This window comes from Apteryx rowi, unplaced genomic scaffold (assembly GCF_003343035.1).
Source record: "Apteryx rowi isolate R43461 unplaced genomic scaffold, aptRow1 scaffold_321, whole genome shotgun sequence".
Classification (NCBI taxonomy): domain Eukaryota; kingdom Metazoa; phylum Chordata; class Aves; order Apterygiformes; family Apterygidae; genus Apteryx; species Apteryx rowi.
This window is the reverse complement of record NW_020449653.1, coordinates 822,492-837,043: the sequence shown is the minus strand read 5'-3', so window position 1 is coordinate 837,043 and position 14,552 is coordinate 822,492. Positions and strand designations below refer to the sequence as shown.

Here is a 14,552-nt window from a genome sequence, read left to right as displayed (position 1 = left end):
TGGTGACAACTAAGTGCATTAATCTAGGAGCTGGAAGCAGAAGTAATAGGGATCAAAATAGATCCCCTTGCAATTTGTCACAACATACTTTTGTTTGTAAACACCAGTCTTTCTGATGTTCTGTTTGTCCCAAAATGCCATGCCTATGGCTAATTTATACATTAACAGAAGTCAAGCTGTCTGACCAAAGTCTTGGTCAGACTGACCAAGAAAGTCTTGGTCAGTGGGTAGCTTGCTGCTGCGATGTCAAAAAGAGCTGAAGCAGTCCAAACCCAGGCCTCAGTCTATCACCTTGGGACACCTATGGATACCTAAAACAGAGTTAAGGACCACCACTGTCAGGAAAGATGCACAAAAAGATGATCACAGTTCATCTGATGAAACTTTTTGTTTGGCAAATAGAGTAGCTATCAAGCAGCGCTCTATACTAGGACTGCATATCATTATGTTTAGCCCCATTTAATTTTGATTCCTGACAAATTTAAAATACAAATACATGCCCTCATCCAGTGAGCATATGCATTGTGGCTTTATTCTTGAGACATAGCCCCACTACAAATCCATTATCTCCAACTGAGTGGTCTCACTGAAACCAAATTAAGCAAAGCGTATTTAGGACTGTGGCCCAGCACAGTCATTTTCCTAACCATGCGTTTTACTTCACCTTCATTTATTCAAATGATCTCATTTGTATTAGAAGAACTTCCATTTCATATAGAAGGTCAAAAGATTCACCGATCTGTTATTTCAACAGCAAAGTTCCTCCTAAACTAGTTACACTGAAAACATGAACAATGTAGAAGAAAATAACAGCCACTATAAATCAAGTCAGAAGCTCCCCCCAACCCTTTTTTTTTTTTTTTGAAGTTTCCCAGCAGGGCAACACTGTCCAGCAGATTTCCCATGTTTGTTTGCCAATGTTACAAAACTTTTCTGTATCACAGCAAATGCATATTAATGTCTACCACTGCAGAATGGGAGAATTTTGATTTATACAGTATGCACAACAGAAGCTCTGTACACAGAGCTACATTTTAATGTCTTTCAAAATGAAGAGCGTCTGTTGTTTATCATCTCTTCAGAAAAAGGTGAATTTTGACATCAAAATTGACTCTGCATTATCCCTGTGCTCTCTAAACATTTCATCCCTCCTTTACTTACTCAAAGATTACTCCACATCTAGCACCAACCAACACTGTAAAACTACCTTCAACCTACAGCTACTAGTTGTGAATGTCTGGTATAAAGAGGGGCCAGAAAAGCACTTACAGCTAATAGTCTGTGATAACAATATGAACAGTAAAATGTCTACAGCATGGAAAGAGATTACAGTAGCACAGTTTTTCATTTCTCCTTTTTATTGGTTGGCTGCAGACTATATGCATGCAGCAATCTTTGGATTATGTGGAGATTATGTGGACAGGGAAAATACTGCAGAGCACTGCATGTTAAGATACCTTTAAGTACCACTGATCTTACAAAAACACATTCTGAGTAACTCCTTGCTGATCAAAATTCGCCAGTTACGTGACATTTCCCATACCAAACATGAAAATTCTGTTTTGTGAAACAGAGAGGAGGCATGGTGTGGAAGACAAGACATTTTAAGAAGTCACAAAGCGTAACTGATAAGGAAGGTGAAAAATGAAGAGATGAAGAAGAAAGGAGCTTTTCCAACCCACCCATTACAATCAAAGTAGTAGATTGCAATTTCAACCATGATTTTTCAGTTCTGGTAAAGAAGCGTAATGGGCAGCAAATTGTTCAGCATATCATGTTTTCATCTCATTTATGACCATGAAAACAGCATGCACGTTTGTATCGCACGAAGTTCATTTTAAGATCAGGGCTTCTGTTTTCCTAAAATGACTGTGGGGTCGCAAACGTCTTCCAACAGGCAGCTAGGTTTCTGGGCAAAGAGAGGACAGGAGAAGTCCAAAAGAGCCCAGGAGAACTTCCCTCTTTCTTAGATGAGAAACTTTGCTGTAAGAAATGTATTTACAATAATAATGCAAAAATATTCATAACTTTATTTTATTTTTTTTTGATGCGTTTCTCAAAGCAATTCTAAACTGTTCTTTAGAAAGGCTGCCCTTACTATTCCAGAGTATAGACCTTCTATGCTAGGGACACACTTCTCAAAATGAAAACCCAAAAGTGCACTAACAGACTATTAATGTACAACCTAAAGTATATATTATCCTTGGGGGAGACCTATAAATGACCCCATCTGAGAACACATTTTTCTTTCTTTCACTGTTACCTAGCACAAATACACAACTTCCTTATAAAAAAACCTCCTGTCTAGATTATTAAATGGCTTTCCAGGCACTTACCATGGTAAGATTTGCCAAAACTTAGTCTAAATTTAGAAGTTGCAATTATATTAAATTCTGATGGTATTTTTAGAAACTAGAGTCAGAATTATTTGTTTTGAGAGCTGGAGGAGGAAGGAGAACAACATCCACGAGATGGCAAATTTCCCTTCCTACTAATCTCAGTATACCCAATATACTGATTTTTTAAATTATTATTTTAATTGTATATTTTTCAGTTCCAGTTTTAGTAGTCAGAATACACAAACCTGTATCTGGTCATAAATTTTTATTAGAACTCTGTTGAAAAAAATAGCATTTCAAATAAATGATGCTAAATAATGATCAAGTCAAATGATTCTACACTGAGCCACTGACTTCTTGGCAGCTATTTGTTTAAGGGCCTGAAGGAGTAATTATATTATCTCTGAAAGCTTTGTTAAAAAACAAACAAACAAACAAACAAAAACACCCCCCCCCCAAAAAAACCTAAGCCCTAAAATTTTATTAAAATAGCAAGAACTACATGCCAACTCCCAGAGAAGGATGGTGAGCAAAACTTCTTACCTATTAAGAGAATGCAATATCCTTGTTTTAAAGAGCCTAAGCCTAAGACTTTCAAGACTAACAATTACAGTAACAATATTTGTTCTTCTGGATTCTCCTCTTTTCCCTTCTCACACATTTTCTTTCTGGCACCATTTTTCACTAGAAATCAAGATAATATCAGGATGTGACAGCCAAATCTCTGCAACAGGGACACGCTATGTGGATCTCCGGCACAAAAAAGCGAGCAGGCAAAAAGATTTTCAGGGGAACCATAAAATGCAATTACCGTTGTTCTTACCGTTTATAACCCATAGAGTCCAAATGACCTGGGAGAATACCTAATGGAAAACAGTACTCACAACAATAAATTAACAATTATGGGATGCAGACAATGCATTCCCAAACTGCTTTTGAAGTATAAGAAGTCCTGTCATGCACCCATTTTAGGATGCAATAGAAAAAGGATAAACAACAAGGAGAATAATCTCAAGTCTCCGTACACTGACCAATTTCAGTCCTAGGTGAACATAAAAGCAATAGCCATATATTCTGATTAATGATAGTTCTGATATTTCAGGATGTAACCTCTTTAAAAGAAAGCACCAGAAGCCATAATTTAAAGACTGATCTTTCAGTAGAGAGAAATGTTTGCTTTTTACCAGACTTCTTAGTCCGTATTTCCATATTTTGCAAAATGTGAAAATATTTGTATAATTTTGTTGTAAATAAATAAATAATGTCAACTGAAAAATCCTACCTGTTTCCTCTTTTCAGGGGGAAGAGATGGGTCCCCATCCTACAAACAAACAGATATATTTTATTAACAACTTATTTCTGAAGCCAGCAACTATATTAACTTTGCGGATCAAATTTTAGAACATATATCTTAACTACAATATTTTCAAAATTGTTCCTGAAATACTGCCTCTTGATTCATACTTGTTATACTAATTGTTATAGGTAAACGCGACAAATTGACAACCACTCGGGCCGGGTTGCATAAATTCCAATTTAATAGAATAATTGAGCAAGTTACAAGTAAGCAAAACAGCGCTGGGCGGCCAGGGGAGTCTCCTGCTCCACCAACGGCGCGCGCGATCCCCCCCTCACAGTCTCCTTATATGCAATTCCAGCTCCGGGTATATGTGGCACTTCCTGTAACTTCTGCGGTTGCGCTGGCTGTTGCTAGGGGGTCTTCTTCAGCCCTCTGCATTGTGAGTGGTGACCCTCAGGTCACGCATATATTTTACAACTTTCGAGGTCGTGCTATATTTCACAGTTGTGTGACATCGCCATCACCATATTAGGCTATCTAAACTAACATTGCCGCTTCGCTAGCTCAACTCCCTTATCTCAGGCGGGGTACATGCCCCCACCACAGGATGTAAGATGTTCCCACAGATGTTCCCAAGGCTGTTTCTTATTTTGATGTAACAAATTAGCACACATCACAGTCCAGGATGTTTCAAGGCTGTTTCTCACTTTGATGTAACAAATTAGCACATATCACACTAATTTTAGCTCAAAAATTTTTCTAAGACTCAGTATTTGTTTACATTCCTAGAATAGCAGGCCATTACAAATTTATGTTGCATTGTTTTCCATAACGGTATATTAAGTTGCTGTGGAATAATAATACTGCAGTCAGTTTTTAAATGGAATTATAACTGAAACTAATTTCGTCAGAGCAGGAACTATCTTTTTGTGCCTTATACAACAGCCACCACCTCATCAACGCCTAACAAATGAGTAATAGTATCACCAGGATTGTACAACTGCAGGACTACTGTAAACAATATTTAAATATTTTTACAGCTCTCACTATGGATTTCTTTCAAAATTCAGGTCCATTCTTGTCCCCAAGTTATTCAATATTCATAAAGAACAACCTACAATCAGCTCCCGGTATTTCTTTTTCAGAGACTGGTGTCGTTCCCGCAGCTGGTTGGCCATAAGCTTGTACTGGTCTCTTTCCTGTTGACAAGTGTCCAGCTCTTTGGAAAGGATTAGCAATGCCTCCTTTTTACTTTCCAGCTTCCGTTTACACACCAGATACTGCAGAGGAGGAAAAAAAAACAAAACTGTAACAAGCCATTTCTACCCCAGCCAGAACTGGATTGCACCGACTCAGTTTATTTTCTAAAAGAGCATTCTCTGGGCAGGATCAAAATCTGACACCAGTCTTCTTAGCACACTATTAACAATTACTGAAAAGATAGCTGTTGTATCAGAATCTGGAAATCAATTTGTAAGGCCACATCCTGATTACCATGTTAGAAGATTCAGCAACTTAAGTTTTCCTCTCCGCTTCCTCACATACAATACTAAGGGAAATCTCACAATTTAACTTGAAACCCTGGGAAGGGTGCTGGAAGGAAGACGCTTTTGCAAACTCCCTTTGCTACTTACCTCCACAATGCATAGCTCTCAGTTAGCAACCAGAAAGCCAGTGTTTTTCACTTTTTTCTCCTTTCCCTCCCCCTCTTCCCCACTACCAGCAACATCCTCTGAGCTCAACCACCCTCCTAGACAGTGAATGAGAGCCACGTTATGGAAGAAAGGGTAGCATGAGTTGCAACCAAAACTTACCTAGCATCTGAAACCATTACAGTGAGATACGCTATAGGCACAGAAAAGAAACCAATTCAGACCCTTGGTGCACTATGATATTACTTGCTTAGTAAATCAAAAGAATGAGAAATAATGGAGGAATATCGCAAGCATCTGACTGGAGAGAGAAGAGACAGAAGTGAGCCTTCCTTTTCCACGCTCCAGTCACCACCGCTTAGCTTAGGGCTCATACTCAGGGCTCATGCACAAAAGGAAGCAGAATCTGCAAATCTTTGCTGTCCTGCGCTAGTCTGATCTACTTCATTGCCTTTCCCTGTCGAGAGGAAGAGAGTAATGCGTACATCATGCTTTCCTGCAGTGGCTGAATTTTACCTATCAGAAGTTCCAAGCAACTTTTTCATTTAACGTGATGTTCAATCAGCAGATTCTTCTCACCCATCACTTGACACTACTCATGCTAAAGTATATATTTCTATTTCTGATGTTACTCACATGAGATGTGGCACTAAATACTTTCTGAATTTGCTCTGCAAGAGACCAAATATCACAGCACTCATGAAAACAATTTATAGTTTCATTATATACTCTGACAAGAATACTTTGTCATTATGGGCTCTTGTACAAAGCAAGAGCATCAGCACTTCCATACTGTTCAAGTCAGTGCTGTTCTTTGGGACAAAAATCATTACTCATATATACTACTTGCTTGGAATTGACTTTGTTAACCTCAATTTCAAGTAAATGAGAAAGTGAAAAGGGAGTCTGGTATATTAGTACAGCCAACATTTTCCAAAAATTGTAAATGCTTAGTTGCAAAAAGGCAGGAAGGGAATGAGAAAAGCAATTCCAAGAAGGATCTGAACTCTCAAAAAGGACACCTCCACCTTGGATTAATTTTATTTCTGGCAATACTGAAGTTGAAATCCTGCCATAAATTTTCTGGATTATGATGCCTTGGCATCAGCTTTACAAAGGCACTGTATCTATGTGCTTGTGTCCTTACTGATACTTTACACAAATGTCAGGTTCCCTGATAAAACATTGAAAGGTATTGGAAACTAAACTTTAATACTGTCAGCAAGTGATTATAGCGACACGGTAAGCAATTTTAAACTTGGAAAAAAAATCATTTTTTCACTTACAGTAAAATATTTGTCCTGACAATCTCCTTTCTTTTTGCCACTTTCATCTCATGTCTTAGCCAATTCTACAATATGTCTTCACTAAACTGTTTCTAAATACTAACAATCTGACACAGTAATTGCAAATAAAACTGAGTAAAAGCAAACAGCCAAATCACTTAAAAAAAAAAAGACAAAAACCCCAGAACCAAAAAGCTTGTCTTGTTATTTTAATCAACAGGAAGACTGAGACCAGCACATACAGCCAAGGCCTACATGGCCTGCAGAACAGGTTATATAGATAATGTACACAATGGGAGGGGAGCAAAGCCAAACATCTCACCTTCGGATATGTACACCAGGAGCACATACCTCTAAGCACTGCCACCCAGGGTGGGGGGGGCTATGAAAGAGCTAACCGGCGTCTGTGACAACAAACTACAAAAAACCCCAACATTTATCGGGTGAAAAAAGCAGATCCAGTGCTAAACAAAACTTGGAGCTGACATAAATCCCAGGCCTCCCCAAAGCACACACTGCCAGCATAAAATGSGGCTTCACCTTTAACGGTGGTGTTGGTGGGGGTAAGGGAATTGTGTGTTATCTACGAGGATGGCAGTTACTGAGCCCTAAACAGATTGCAGGCACAATTGTGTTCAGAGTCTAAATGAAAAGGAATAATGATCTCCTCCTTGTGTAAACTATACTTTAACTTGATGAATTATATACTGATAAAGTACCATATGGAAGAAAGCGGTTGTGCATCTCTCATCAGTGTACTGTCTGGATTTTACTAGAAAAAGGAGCATCTAGCAGACTTTTTGAAACTATTTTTGTCTTTTGTACGTATTGACCTTCTCCCCTAAATAGGATAAAAATAGTAAGAATGTATAGTAATTTGCTTCCATGTGTTTATGGTATAAGAGACAATAAATCCACAACATTCCTGTGGAATCTGATTATTCAACAAAACTATGCTTCCAATTCCAATTACTAGGTCTGAAAGAAAAACAAATTATACCAAGACAGACCTCAAAGAGGTTATTCAATGTATATGCTTTTTAATGTTAAAAAAGGTATTAATAATGGCCATAAAGTGACTTAACAGCCAAATACCAGGAAAGGATTCTATTTAGGGAAATAATTGAGTCCCACCAACAATTTCCTATATATGAACAAACAAGCCCAGCAAAATTGGTATGCTGTCAACAGGAACACAGCAGCATGATAATCTTTTTGGAACAACGTAAGCAATATGGAAAATTTTCAAATATAGTCTCAGAAAAAGCATTCAGTAGATGTTTCTGGCATTCCTATAGAGATTTCTTCCTCTGTATTTGAAGGAAAAATACTATGTCTAGTGTACTGACTAATCAGTGGGACAAAAAAGTGATTTCTGTAATGTGTTATAGTTAAAATGAAATATTCTTATTATTTCTTTCTTTTTAATTGACGTTGAAAAAGAATTTAAAGAATAGTTAAATATGAACCAGCTACTATACTTTCAATCTAAAAGCTACAACATGCAACTTTTCCTAGCTGTCTAGTGACTTTTATCTACCAATTCACTGTTATCTGCAATAAAGCAAATTATAATTGCTACAAGGAAGATCATAATAATTAAAGGAATATATATGACATCCTACATCACTGCCTGAACTGCTTTACAGCCAGATAACTACTTTAGTGAAACTGAGTAAAAAGAGACTGACTTTACAGGAGAGTGGAATTGCTCCAAGGTGACCCTCTAAATCAAACACTTACTATTTGTCCATTGCTATTTTTAGTGACAAATCTGGATAGATCTCATTAACAACAACACAGACATGGTCTAATAATCCAATGAAGCTGGGATACTGTCAAAGTTTTAGGGTTTTTTTTAAACTAACAAACACACTGAATTCATATCACAGAATAATTTATTTTAAATTTGTATAAATTACTGGCCTATACTTAGCTATTTTATGTGAATTAGCAACAAAAAGGAAAACATCTAATTTCCTGAGAGTAGAAGTACACATATTACCTCCAAGTTCTGCTTTGGAATTACTGTGGATCATACTCTGTGTGTTCTCAATTCTCCAGACCTAGTGATCTCCCAGATGCTGATCTGAACTCCTTGGTACACAGGCCTGAACACCTGACATACACCAAGCTCTCCGAGAAACAGTCACCTGTAATCACTGTCTTTTGGACAAGAGCTACAATTACTATTTAACTGCCTGAAGTGTTAACAAATTGCTCTTCACCACACTCCTGGAGGTAATTTTGTTGTGAAAATAACAAATCCAATGAAGTGTGCCAAAATGCATTGCAATGTCACTATTTGGGGTGTTTGTTGACCATGTTTCAGTAATGTTGCTCCCCTTGACTTCAGATTAAACTGATCAACATATCTGGAAAAGTCAAGCACTCAAACTCAGGGAAATACACAATTACTAGCCACTTGCCCACCATCCCATCTCATCATGCCCTCATCTGTAATAAAACCCCAGACCACGCAGTTTCTCTGGTTTTAGCCCCTAATACCAACTCTGCTTTTCCTGCTTTCCTACACTTCCTTCATTAGCCCCCTCCTAACTGCTGTAGTGTGAAGCAGGCTGGTATCATTCACTGACGGACAGAAATATAAGCAGCTTCCCAGAACACCACGTCTTGTGTTGGTGTTATTATCACACCGTATCTTCACCAATCATTTAAGAATTAGCATCAAGTCATCTGATTTGATTATTCAAAATAACACTGTTTAGTGATACTCTTAAACATTTTGTATTCTACGCATCAGACTACATCATTATTTTCTCCACATTTTTTCCTCAACACCCCTACGGGTGTCTTATTCCAACCTGGAGCATGAACACATGAACAGCAAACACTTGTTTTGTTCCCTGAAAGGCCAACATGCAGCTCTCTGTGGCACCGCTCCCATCGTTCCTGAGAACCATGCCACAGTGTCAGCTCTTTTACCATTTCCACTCCCTTTTCCCAATGACAAAGCCATTACAACACTAACTTGATCACCTTGGGACCTGAGAGCATCTTTTTTCTGCTCTGTTCTAGCCTACAGCCACTGGCATTTGCCCACATTAGGAAAAGCACCTAAATTAGTGGTTCCAAAGCCTATACGGTATCTTCACATAGGTTTGGTTAAGTACATTCCATATTCTGTTTGAAAAGGCAATGTGACAGAAAATGAAAGAGATGTTATAAACATGAATATCTCACTGATTTTCCTTCCTTTTCTCTCTAGTCCACATAAAAGAAAAAAAATCATGCAACCTACAGAGAAGGTGTGTTCTGCCAGTTATAAGCAGGTTAGGTTTCTCACTCTTACGCAGAATTCATGTCTGGAACATTTAGATATTTCATCTAGAACTGCTGCTCACTAGTTGCATAAGAGAGAAATGATTCCCCAAAACTCTTTCTCCAAGTTTTAAGTTGCCAGTTATTATGGAAGAGAACTCAAAAGCACATGTGTATCACTTCCCTCTGCTGTGCCAAAGGCCATATACAGTTAATAATCAAGAAGGAGCCTCTTCAGAACAACAGATTGAATGGAGACTGCATTTCTTCAACCTAATTTTAGGAAGTACAGTCACCTATGAGTAGCTGTAAATAGCATACAGCGAATGCTGTAATGTGTGGGAGGCGACAAGGAAGAGAAGCATTTTGACACTGGATTTAATTCTGAAAGTTGGCAAATCTGAGGGAGAAGCCAGCAGTAAGAACTCAGGACAACCACTCTAGTTTATGGGTTTCCTAGGAAACCTTTCTTGCTTCCAGTGGAGAAAACCGCCAAAAGTACACATTCTCCAAGCGGCATTAAATTAGGACTAGTGCCAACTCTCCATGAAGTTAATGGAAGAATACTCACCAACTTCAGTGGAAAGGAGACTGAACTCACAGAAAGTCAGCTTTCTGAAGTAAGGACAGAGGTGGTCGCACACATGACACAGTAAATGTTTCTTCCCTACCACACATGATCGTCTGGTGCTGTTGAAGTCATCCCACCCCACCAAGATCACAGTACCACTTGTTCCTTTCCCAATCACTGATTCTGTCATCACCCACAAATCAAATGAGTCAAAGCCAGACTACATGGAATTCAGGCAAAAACTAAAATCCCGCTCTTCTGTATAGCAGAATATACAGAGCTGGAAGCTTCCCCAGCTCTCAAAACAGAAACTTGGGTTAATTGCCTCAACTACCTTCAGGGTTCATAGACAGCATTTTTCATTCATATTAATTTTTTATTTATGTTATATCCCCATTATCAGGGCAGGAAAACTGAGGCAGTAAGAAAATGACTGACAAGTTTGTGTAAGTTAACAGCTTAGCATAGCCACAAACAAGGCAGTCAGGCCAAGAAGTAAGTCTGGATATTCAAAAATATTTAAAAGCAAACAAATAGAACTCTACAACCCAGATTTTGGTGACCAAAATTGTTTTCAAGAATTCTATCCTTTTTAGTGTGAGTACAGCATAACCACCTTACTGTGATTACTTCCTAGCAGTGCACTCAGCAAAGCAACTAATATCTGTCATATTTTTCTATTTTCACCCTCTTCCAGGTGGAAGAGGTATTTTGTTTGCATCAAGGATTTGTTTTAAAGAAGAGACATTCAAAGGCATGTTCAAAGGAATGGGCCCTACTCTTGAGACAGCATTTTGAGATTTATGAAGATCACTTGTTTCTGAAGGATTCACGCCACGATCTCAGTCTAGCCAGCAAGAAAGTTCTTGCTATGGCTCAGTTTCATTTGTGTCAAAGCAGTAAAGTTATTGACTTGGTCTTCATCCTATAGTTTAACATAGGCGTTTAAATATCCTCCCTTTGAATATAACTGAGGCTGTGCAGTGACCTAAAGATAAGAACAAAATCCAGACTCTAACCAAAAATTATGTGGTAACTCAACAGAAAACTAGAGCACAGCTTGACACACATTTCTCAAAAATTAGCTCTACACCCTCAGCTTAGCCTGCAGTGTTTAGAATCAGTAGGAGTTATTAGAGTGGTCTGCCTGTCCTTGTTACACACATGTCACCTGGCCTCAGCTGAAATACCCAGCTTGTGATTTTGTCACTCCACAAAAAAGGAGAAGCCAGCAAGACCACAGAGAAAGTTAGGAAGCCAAAAGAAATTTCGAGTGCCTGAAACCTCAAAACTTCTGCAAGCACTATATATTCAGAAAGTTACAAACAACAAAATACTGTATTCCATCAAGCCCTGTAAAGTTTTAAGATTAACATATGTGTATACATTCATACATACACACACATGCCCATAACCACTTGAGCTCAGCTCTGGAATGGGCAAAATTTATGTGCATTCTCACTCCTGCGGCTTGTTTGTTTGTATACATTTGCAAGGTTATCAGTGGAAATAATGACTCCTTCTACAGCATTTGGGAAGTTGGCTTTTTCCCAGTATTTCTTTCCACGTCACCCTATTCAGAGTTAGTTTAAAGGCTGTTCAGAGTACACGTGGTGCAAATCTGAGCACAGCGCCAGCTGTACACTAGGCCTGAAATGGAGTAAGTGGAAAAAATCTGTAACATGAAAGCAAAAGAACAAGCAAGAGGCTGGTGATGAACATGGGAAAAGTAGAGAAAGACAAAGACATGAAAGGGTACAGAGCAAAGGGCACTGAAATGGAACAAAAAAAAAAGAGAGAGAAAATACAGAAAAGTGTGGAACACACCAAAATAAAAAATTATTTTGAAAAGCCAGATTACAAAAATATCCAGCTATGTGTACAAGTGTTTGCATATGTACATTTAAGGATCAAAAATACATCTTACCACTTTACTTAACACCTGAGATACTTGTCAAAGCAACTGTAATCTGTTTAAAATCAGATATTTTAATCTGAGTGCCTCCTCATTTTCAAATTTGGAGGACCCAGCTTGTGGAAGTGAATTTGACCACTGATCTGGATCCGCTGGCTTCTGGCCTTTTTATACAAAGATTTGGTACCCAGTTCCACATTTAACTGTCCAACATACGGGATGTGGAAATGTTTAGAGCTACCAAGACCCTTTCTGCCTATGTTAGGCCTTCCACTTGACAGCGCTTCTGAATGTTTAGGAAACACTGTGTAGGGAACAAAACCATTAAACTACCCAGCAGATACTGAAACTAAGAGGCCTGGATAAGCTCTATACCTTCCCCTGAAATTGCATAAAGAACACAGTAAATTGGAAAAATGTATTACAAGTTACTTCAGAAGCTAAAGCTGCTTTCTCACAGACCCATTAGTATTAGTAGAACTTAATGGGTAAATCACACAGAGTTAATCACAATAGCCAAAAGAAAGGGAAGGCAAAAGAGGGAAGGCTATACCCTGACAGCGTGTGCTGCAGACCTCACGCAGAAAAACAGGCTGTAAGCCTGCTGTGGGAACAGAGAGAAGGGAAGGAAAAATGGAATATAAATCACTATGCCTCTAATTGTTCCTCAGAAAAAGAAATTATACATATGCTTAAGCATTTTGCAAGACTGTCGCTCAGCAGAGTCATTAAAATTTGCTACAATCAAGAAGCCTCTAAAATAGAAATAAGCCTTCACCCAAACAACATGATTTCAGGACTGAGTTTGTAGGTTAAATCATATAAAAAGTCAGAACGTTCCAAAGTAACTCAAAATGACTTTTTAAAGTCAAGAACAGGGACATTCCCTTTTACCTTGCCTCTGGAATTCTCTCTTCCTATTTCTCACCCTTCCCTGCCATGTGACACCGCCCCTCCGCCCCCAAATAAAATTCCCTTTGGGAATTGAGATGTCAGACACAACATTCATCATCAGGATGCTGAAAAGCATACTTTTTCCACTTTCTTCTGGATTATGTCGTGAGTTTGACAGCACTGTGCGTGTAGATAGACTGCAATTCTGGAAGTACTGCACGAGCACAGACCTGGGCCCACACAAACTCCCACTGAAATCACTGGGAGATGTGACAGGTTCAGGACTCTGAATTCATGCATCTTTTTGACAGGTTAGGGCCCTAGGCCATGCTTACAGAATACAAGAGAGGCAAAGCCCTACTGAAATCAGAGGAATTCACCTACGTGCATCACAGCCTAGGACAGGAGACTCCGTTTCCTTTTAGGCACATGACTTTCGCACAGTTTTGTTTGTAAGTTATAAACATGAAAATATTTTTATAGTTATGTTGTATAGTAATGCAAAAATAAGTACCCTAACCTATTTTTTTTTTTGCCTATTAAACAGATTTAACTTTGATGATACTCCTTTAAGTTACACTGACCCAAGTTGTTTTGAGATTGGAAACTTATCCTAAATTAAAGCATCTACTTTTAAGCACTGTAGATTTTTTTAAGGTGAACGTAGCAGTTAATGACATTTAATGCTCTTGTATTCCGAAATTCTGCCTACTTGTTGAAGTTCATGTTCCCAAGCTATTCTATTTTTTTCCCCCCATGCCTTAACTGATACCACTGAATTCAAAGCCCTTGCATTTGTGACCCAGAGTGTGCATTTTGTCAGGATATATCATATGAGTCAACTTCTACGAGTGAATTCTGGTGCCCGTGCCAGCTGCCACAGCAGGGCTCGGGCTGGAAACTTTGTGCTGCTGCTGGATCTTCCTGTACGTGTGTAACCGCGCAAGGCCCGAGGCCTCCGCCTCACCGCAGCATCTCCACGGGTGAATCCCTGGAGACTTCAAACCAACAGCAGGATCGGCACCTAGAACCTGGTTTCTGGCAACCAGCCGAAGGCTAACACGTGCAAGGAGGGCGCTGGGTTCGGCGGTTCAGGACCCTCGTGCCCCAGCGTGCAGCGGCAGCGCTGTTGCCCGTGGCGCTGGAGAAGGCAGCGCCGTGGCCTTTCGTGGCACCGCGCTGCCACAGGGAGGCCGCCACGGCGGAGGGCAGTCACGGCGGAGGGCAGTCACGCGTGGCCGCAGGCCGCCCGGCCAATCGAGGCCACCGCTCCACCAGGCCGGGTGCCCGCCGCCCCCGCGGCCGCCGCCGGG

The 14,552-nt window shown here is 39.4% G+C and overlaps 1 protein-coding gene across 6 annotated transcripts in view; it reads right to left on the bottom strand.

Moving 5' to 3' along the window:
- Window positions 1-14,498, bottom strand: part of CCDC149 (coiled-coil domain containing 149) — a 55,300-nt gene extending 40,802 nt beyond the window's left edge. For 2 of the 6 annotated variants that reach the window (XM_026071089.1, XM_026071091.1), the window contains exons 1-3: window positions 14,207-14,495; window positions 4,758-4,919; window positions 3,622-3,660 (exon numbers count right to left, since the gene is read on the bottom strand). In XM_026071089.1, coding sequence (XP_025926874.1) covers window positions 3,622-3,660; window positions 4,758-4,817 — 99 coding nt within the window. In that variant the 5' untranslated portion in view covers window positions 4,818-4,919; window positions 14,207-14,495. Of the gene's footprint in view, window positions 1-3,621; window positions 3,661-3,900; window positions 7,916-14,206 lie in introns of those variants that run through there. The other 4 variants (XM_026071093.1, XM_026071094.1, XM_026071090.1 and 1 more) reach the window with 4 other exon arrangements.
- Window positions 14,499-14,552: the final 54 nt, after the last annotated feature.